Source organism: Camelina sativa, chromosome 15 (assembly GCF_000633955.1).
Source record: "Camelina sativa cultivar DH55 chromosome 15, Cs, whole genome shotgun sequence".
Lineage (NCBI taxonomy): Eukaryota > Viridiplantae > Streptophyta > Magnoliopsida > Brassicales > Brassicaceae > Camelina > Camelina sativa.
The window spans coordinates 6308380-6316429 of record NC_025699.1 but is presented as its reverse complement, the minus strand read 5'-3'; the positions used below and the strand labels follow the sequence as shown (position 1 = coordinate 6316429).

At 39.8% G+C, this 8050-nt stretch overlaps 3 protein-coding genes across 3 annotated transcripts in view; 2 read left to right on the top strand and 1 right to left on the bottom strand.

Moving 5' to 3' along the window:
• Positions 1091 to 3716, top strand: LOC104778692 (eukaryotic initiation factor 4A-1). Its single transcript, XM_010466962.2, has 5 exons — positions 1091 to 1271; positions 1902 to 1970; positions 2058 to 2161; positions 2258 to 2688; positions 2772 to 3716. The coding sequence occupies exons 2-5, from the start codon at positions 1903 to 1905 to the stop codon at positions 3405 to 3407; spliced, it is 1239 nt and encodes a 412-aa protein (XP_010465264.1). The 5' UTR covers positions 1091 to 1271; position 1902; the 3' UTR covers positions 3408 to 3716.
• Positions 4538 to 5135, top strand: LOC104745659. The gene has a single exon (XM_010466963.2). It carries the CDS (start codon positions 4638 to 4640, stop codon positions 4974 to 4976), a length of 339 nt encoding a protein of 112 aa, XP_010465265.1. The 5' UTR covers positions 4538 to 4637; the 3' UTR covers positions 4977 to 5135.
• The window catches only part of LOC104745660 (probable phospholipid-transporting ATPase 7), a 13812-nt gene continuing 11020 nt past the window's right edge, over positions 5259 to 8050 (bottom strand). Inside the window, 3 exon segments of the mRNA XM_010466965.2 lie at positions 5259 to 6170; positions 6255 to 6446; positions 6542 to 6640. Of these exon segments, the coding sequence (XP_010465267.2) occupies positions 5460 to 6170; positions 6255 to 6446; positions 6542 to 6640 (1002 nt within the window). The 3' untranslated portion in view covers positions 5259 to 5459.

The window sequence follows — 8050 nt, the reverse complement described above, 5'->3', positions numbered from 1 at the left end:
AAAAGAATAACACACCCTATGTTAATTGCTGTCTCCATCTTATCTCCAGTCAAAACCCATATCTTGAGACCAGCTTGGGCAAGTTTATCTATGCACTGAGGCACCTGTAACGAACAATAAACAGTAAGCTGAAAGGAAATATCAATTATTAGCATCATGGTAGTAATCCTATACAAACTTCCACTACATACCCCTTTCTGCAGTTTATCTTCCACTGCAGTAGCACCGACAAGAATCAATTCCCTCTCCATCATATCCGATACCTTTTCGAGCATTTCATCTCTGTCAGCTCCGACTGAAGTTTTGGCTTTGTGAAATTCACTGTTCCAAATCGAATACTCAGTCTCATCCAGCTTTCTATAACTGAGCGCTAATGTGCGTAAACCAGCTTCACCATATCCATTCAGATGCTTTGAAGTGGCTTCCAGATATTTTTTTCCATTCTTGGATAACCGGTCAAATATTATGCTGCAAGTTTTTAAGATAACGCATTGAACTTTACTTTAGTATAACAGATACGCTATATTGAACTGCTTGAAGTTATGAGGCCAACCTGTCAGCACCTTTACAGAGTAGAAGAATCTGCCCTTTTTCATCACGAATGATAACAGACATTCTTTTTCTTTTGCTAGTGAAGTCCAAAACATTTAAAACTTTGTATTCTCTACAAAATATCCGTCAAGTGGTCAGATATGTATTCACTGGAACCGATAGGAACAAGTGAAAGATTTACAGTTAAAATCTCACCTTTCAAGTGGTTGGCCTAAATGTCGTTCACTGATAAACACACTTGATTGAGTTCTTTTAGTAAACTCAAAACCAAACTCCCCAGCGGCGACAAGGAAAGCAACTTCATCAGGAGACTCTGCTTCATNCAAATTAGTACCCAAAACAAATTGAGTTTGTGTGTTTAAGACATGAGCTAATAATAAGTGTGATGATGCAAAAACAAAACAAATCCTTGTCCGAGCGAACAAAGGAGTAAAAGAGAAAGAGAGAAGAGGGGTAAAATCGGAAATACAAGTAAAAGAAAAAGGAGGAAGAAGATTTCCAAAGGAAAACCCTAAAGGCGGAGTATATAAAGTTAAAGCAACGCGTTTTCTCTCTGCCTCTTTCGGTTTTTCACATCAGTCTCCTCACAACAAAAGCCTCAATCTTCGCTCTTTGCTCTCCTTTCTCTCTCAACCCGGTTCAGATCCGTGTTTGGGAGATTCAAGCTCCCTGAAATTTTCCTACTTTCGTTTACCAATCTCTCTCAACTTTTGCTCCAGGTTTGTATCTCTTCGCTTTTGCTTATCCTTTTCTTGTTACCTTTTTTTTTTTAGATTCGTGATTAGGGTTTCGTTTTCGATAGATTTGGTGAGTTTGTTGATTTGAAAGTTTTGATTTTTGTTGTTTCTAGATCGTTTGTATTGTTACCCTTATCTTCTTGCTCTGTTTATGATATTATATGAGCTGATGATGATGATGACGACTATTTATGTTTTTTGGATCTAACCCATCTTTAAGAATCTGTAGATTTGTGAGTTTTACAGTGATTGTTTGTATGTTTTTATTACCGCTAGGTTACACAACTCAGATGTTATTGTCTTTATAGACTGTTTCTTAACAGTTCGTTGTGGTTGTCTCTGGATTTAAAAGGTCTTTCATATTGGAGAAATAGGGTTTGAGTGGTGTCTATCTATGTATATATGGATAACCATGTGCCTTTTTTATACATTCTCTCCGAACATTATTTGAGGCAGATATTAATGCTTGTTTTCCTCTCTTTATGGACTTCGAGTTTGGCTATTTTGTCACATTCCCTTTTATTTTTTTGCAATCTTATTTATCAGGAATTGAAAAAGATGTTGTCTCTATTGTCTCATCACGGTATCTTTGTTGTTGTTCTGTGTATGTAGTATGGCAGGATCTGCACCAGAAGGCACTCAATTTGATGCACGTCAGTTTGACCAGAAACTGAATGAAGTGTGAGTCTTTTTGTTTTGTTTTCCATCTTGTGTGTGTGTGCTCTTTCTGAATGATCTAGTTGCTGATTGTATATTGTATGGATGCAGACTTGAGGGACAGGATGAGTTCTTCACTTCTTATGATGAGGTTCATGAGAGCTTTGATGCCATGGGTCTCCAGGAGAACCTTCTCAGGGGTATCTATGCTTATGGTATGTGTTTGAAGTACTCTTGAAAGCTATCTTTTGTGATTTGTGCCTCTCGCTTATTAGCATCATCTCATGGGTGGTTCTTTTGTGTTCTCTTAGGTTTTGAGAAGCCTTCTGCTATCCAGCAAAGAGGAATTGTCCCCTTCTGCAAGGGTCTCGATGTGATTCAACAGGCCCAGTCTGGTACTGGGAAAACTGCTACTTTCTGCTCTGGTGTCTTGCAGCAGTTGGACTACACTCTTGTCCAGTGTCAGGCTTTGGTTTTGGCTCCTACTAGAGAGCTTGCTCAGCAAATTGAGAAGGTCATGAGGGCCCTTGGTGATTACCTTGGTGTCAAGGTTCACGCCTGTGTTGGTGGAACCAGTGTTCGTGAGGACCAGCGCATTCTCCAAGCTGGTGTCCATGTTGTTGTTGGAACTCCAGGACGTGTCTTTGACATGTTGAAGAGGCAGTCTCTGCGTGCTGACAGCATCAAGATGTTTGTTCTCGATGAAGCTGATGAAATGCTCTCCCGTGGTTTCAAGGACCAGGTTTGTTAATATTTCCCAAGTGCTTCAAATCCGTTTCCCGTTATGGTTAAACTCTAATCTCACTTGTTTCCTTGATGTTGCAGATCTATGACATATTCCAGCTTCTCCCACCAAAGATCCAAGTTGGTGTGTTCTCAGCAACCATGCCACCAGAAGCTCTTGAGATCACAAGGAAGTTCATGAGCAAGCCCGTGAGAATCTTGGTGAAGCGTGATGAGCTAACCCTTGAGGGTATCAAGCAGTTCTATGTCAACGTTGAGAAAGAAGAGTGGAAGCTCGAGACACTCTGTGATCTGTACGAGACTCTCGCCATCACGCAGAGTGTTATCTTCGTGAACACCAGGCGTAAGGTTGACTGGCTCACTGACAAAATGAGAAGCCGTGACCACACAGTCTCAGCTACCCACGGAGACATGGACCAGAACACCAGAGACATCATCATGAGGGAGTTCAGGTCTGGATCCTCGCGTGTTCTCATCACCACTGACCTCTTGGCTCGTGGTATCGATGTGCAACAGGTCTCTCTGGTCATCAACTTTGACCTCCCAACCCAGCCAGAGAACTACCTCCACCGTATCGGAAGAAGTGGAAGGTTCGGGAGAAAGGGAGTGGCGATCAACTTTGTGACTCGCGATGATGAGAGGATGCTGTTTGATATTCAGAAGTTCTACAACGTGGTTGTCGAAGAGCTGCCTTCGAACGTGGCCGATCTGCTGTGAAGGGAGAAAAAGAAGTCCGTCCGTTGCCGTACTAGTATCACCGGAGAAGAAAGGTTTTTCTTGTTTTGCAAGGCACTCTTTGATCTGATTTTGACACCGTCGTCTCTTTATCAGCGATTTCTCTTTTAAGTTTTTTCTTAGTTGTTTTTCTCTTCTCCTTCCCCTTCCCCTCTACGAACATATCTCTCTTCTGACCATTTTTATTTATGGAGTATTTATTTCTTCTCTATTTTAAAATTTCGGCTTTGTTGTTTGTCTTCGATTATTGTATCGATCAAATACTTTCATCAAAGTTTGGTTTAAAACCTTTTTTCATATGTTTGGTTTCGAAGTCGTAAGATTTAGTATCAGGCTAATGTTTGTGGCTTATAGATAATGTGAATATGCGACGTTACATCATTGTCATTGTGGCATCAATCAAAATGCAATGGCACACTCTCTCACGCGCTACATCAATGACAAATCTTGTAATGAAAAAGTCTGTTTCCACACGGCGACGTACTCGCTTTACATCTTCTGTATATTTCTAGATCGTTTTCCTTTTGTTTTAGTCATAGTTTTATATTTCTTGCCTTATTGAAAGTATGTTAGATGTACACTATTTAATTGTTTCGTCTGAAAAGGTGTATTATTCAAAATTTGTGAGTCGAGCCTACCACCGACAAGGGTTGCTCGCCTTTTATAATTTGAAATGAAATTATTGGTCTCAAGTTCTGCAAAGTGCATTTTCACGAAAAAAGAATATCTAATTAAAAGTAATTTCTTCCATTATTTCCTGTGAGAAACTACCGGTTTGGACAATCCGCGTGCCTATCAGAAAATAGTAGTTGGGAAAAAATCACATCCACACAAACCTAATTAACACAATACAAGCATAGAACCAAAAAAAACACACATGAAAAAAGTCTAATGATTTGTAATGTATATACCAGTATTACGTTATAATTTTTTCTACTACTTGTAAGTTGAATACTTTAATTCTTTTGAAGAGTTTGACCACACAACAAAAGAAAAAAGTTTAGAAGAAGGGAAAATAAAAACATAAGTAGGTCCTTGATCAACTCAACATGACAATTGTAAATTGATTTCCCAAAAAGACTCTTTTTAGTGTATTTGAAAAATAAACTAATTTCATTAATTTACTAACTTTTTAAAAAAAGACAACATAGACGACGACGACGACTCTTCTTCGTTTCAGAATTCAGACCAAACAAAACTCAAGTCACCACCATGGAGAACTATTACAAAGAAATGGAACCGCCAGCAGCTTCTGGAAACCGCAGAGACGCAGTTTCAGTGAAAGGCCACAGCGTGAGTTTCGACGATTCAGCCGCGGCCGATCAGAGTCAGACGAACAACGATTACCAGTCAAAGATAAAGAAAAGCAAAAGCGTTCCAAACGGGGATCGTGGTTCGGCGTCGGCGTCTAGAAGCTGGAGTTTCAGCGATCCAGAATCGAGGAGGAAGAGAAGAGTCGCTGGCTATAAAGTTTATTCCGTTGAACAGAAGATGAAGGGATCCATTAGAAAGAGCTTCAAATGGTTCAAAGGCGTCATCGGTATTTCTTGATTTCTATTATATATTTTTCTCTGAATTTCTTGATATAGAAATTTTCAAAACCCACCAGAAACTATGAAAAAATCTCTCTTCCGAGTTTAAATATCTCTCTGTTGTAACAAATACAGGAAACCCAACTTAATATTTTCTTTCTCTTGCAACTTATGTCAAGATTCTTGATTCTTGAATGAGACAGCTAATGAATGAATGAAATCAGTTTCCATATCTACCTGTGAATATGACCATACCACTTCAATTACATCAAAAAACCATTCCTTTTCAAGAAATAAAAGAAGAAGAAGAAGAAGAAGCTATTTTATAAGAATCTCTAATCAAATATATTTTAGTATATACACACAAACTCGCACAATACAACATTCTCCCGTCACTTTCTTTGTAATTCTATTATCTTCATTCCCAGTTCTCTTTGTTCTGTTTCCTCCAAGGTTAATGAATATTTCTCGAGAAAGAGAAAAACTTACTGGATCAATTATTTCAACTATGATGTGTGGTGGAGGTTGTATCAGTTGATGCTGAGACGCCACTCATCCCGCTCATAACGCTCAAAATCGAGTGTTTTCTCTGGAGCCTTCCTCTCAACTGCCGGATCTTGGCATCTACACGAGCCGTGAATCCTATCTTGGTCTTCTCTCTAGCCTTAGATCTCTCTCTCGTCCACATACGCTCGTCCTGTACGTCAATTCTGAAATGCTTGATCTCTTGAATGATGTGATGGTCCAGAGGGTTTAACGATCTCTGGAACGAAATGTGAGCCAAGTAAGGAAGAGTTGTGGCGGCTATGACCAGAAGTGTGGTTAGCCAGTAGATTGGTGCTGGTGCTAAGGTTTCCGAGAGCATGTGGAACATGTTGCCTGAAATTTTTGGAGGTAACCTGCCAAAGAGTGCAAGGAAGATGTACCACATGACGATACTTCCCCAGATGAATGCGTGCTGGATCCAAGTGAAATGGCTCATGGTTAAAGCTATTTGTACGTTCACTGCCCAAATGATGCAAGTGAACATGGTGGTTCCCATTGCGTTCATGTCTGCTGTTTGGCCCCCAGAACAGAAAGATTGGACGTCGAAGATGCCAATGTTGAGGCCAAAGATGACTATGGATGCGTAGACTCCATTTCCCATCCACCCGAGGATTCTTTGCCAGTCAAAGAACAAGTTCTTGGGGCCTTGCTGGTACAATGCAGGGAACTAGCAAGAGGTAGAAAGTTAATATTAGAAGAAGGGTTTCAGGGTTTAGATTGGAGAGAGTTAAATGAGTAGAGAAGCGTAAACCTGTAAGCAGACTTCTGAAGATACGTCTTGCTCGAAAACCCCGAGGGAGATGACGGGGAGAGAAGTGAGGATAACGTTGAACATCAACAAGTAGTAGTCATTGTATATGGCTTGACCAGAAAACCCAGTGAAAGCCTCAAAGTAGAAGAGAGTCAGACCAAATGTTATGTTCTTGTAAAAGAAGTAACAGATCTGTCAGAAAAGAATGTGAATCAAAATCAGGTTGTATGTTGCTCGATGGGTTATGATGGGATTTTCTGTATATCAATTATATCACAGATACTTACCATCTGGGCTATTCTTTTGTAGCACCAGTGCCCGTGGACAACAAGTAGTCTCTCTAAAAACCGAAACTGGGCTATGGAGAAATCGCTTGCCATTACAGCCTGAACAGAAAGAGAAATGCATTTGCAATCAGAAACAGACCTATATCGCCATTAACCAACGTAAATGTGTACTTAACTCGAAAACAAGTCTAATCACCTGCATGCCTTCCACACCACTGATGCCTACACCTATATCGGCTTCTTGAATCATTCCAACATCATTTGCACCATCCCCGATTGCCAAGGTGGTCTTTCCTGTTCCTTCTTTTGCTAGTCTTGTTACCTAGAAATCGAGATAGACAAAAATAAGTGATTTCAATCAACAATAAAAGATAGAACTAGGACTTGTGGTGTATCAATCTTACAAGTGCCTTCTGTTTGGGAGAGACACGACAGCATATCACTGAAGCACAATCAACAGCCAGGGCAAGAAACTGATACTTAATATCATCCTCCAAAGCATATGTAAGTGTCTTTCCATCAATGATCAAAGCAAACGCTGCATGTGGATCCTTCTCTAGTTTGATTATCTGTGAAGCATTTATGATCTGCATCAAAATGCTCTCTCTCGCAGCCTGGCCATTTACAACAATAAAAAGTTTCTCACATCAAATGCAAGCTTTATTGAAACAGTAATGTAGGTTTTTAAAGTATCAGCCTAATACATACCGCTTCTGGGTCTTGGAATGATCCCTCTTCGTTTCTTAGTGCTATGGATATCTGCTTCATACCCTGTCGCAGCAAACTGCAGGCATATCTGCATTTGGAAAAACAAAGAACTTAGTCCACTTAGTATCTATTATAAAATTCCCAAGATTTGGGGTCGTGGTATTATCAGCAACATAAAAGAATAACACACCCTATGTTAATTGCTGTCTCCATCTTATCTCCTGTCAAAACCCATATCTTGAGACCAGCTTGGGCAAGTTTATCTATGCACTGAGGCACCTGTAACGAACAATAAACAGTAAGCTGAAAGGAAATATCAATTATTAGCATCATGGTAGTAATCCTATACAAACTTCCACTACATACCCCTTTCTGCAGTTTATCTTCCACTGCAGTAGCACCGACAAGAATCAATTCCCTCTCCATCATATCCGATACCTTTTCGAGCATTTCATCTCTGTCAGCTCCGACTGAAGTTTTGGCTTTGTGAAATTCACTGTTCCAAATCGAATACTCAGTCTCATCCAGCTTTCTATAACTGAGCGCTAATGTGCGTAAACCAGCTTCACCATATCCATTCAAATGCTTTGAAGTGGCTTCCAGATATTTTTTTCCATTCTTGGATAACCGGTCGAATATTATGCTGCAAATTTTCAAGATGACCCATTGAACTTTACTTTAGTATAACAGATACGCTATATTGAACTGCTTGAAGTTATGAGGCCAACCTGTCAGCACCTTTACAGAGTAGAAGAATCTGCCCTTTTTCATCACGAATGATAACAGACATTCTTTTTCTTT

Coding starts and splice junctions, on each gene's coding strand:
- LOC104745659 (XM_010466963.2), top strand. CDS start 4,638: ATGGAGAACTATTACAAAGAAATGGAACCGCCAGCAGCTTCTGGAAAC.
- LOC104778692 (XM_010466962.2), top strand. CDS start 1,903: ATGGCAGGATCTGCACCAGAAGGCACTCAATTTGATGCACGTCAGTTT. Junction 2,162..2,257: donor CAGGGGTATCTATGCTTATG/GTATGTGTTTGA, acceptor GTGTTCTCTTAG/GTTTTGAGAAGCCTTCTGCT. Junction 2,689..2,771: donor CCCGTGGTTTCAAGGACCAG/GTTTGTTAATAT, acceptor TTGATGTTGCAG/ATCTATGACATATTCCAGCT.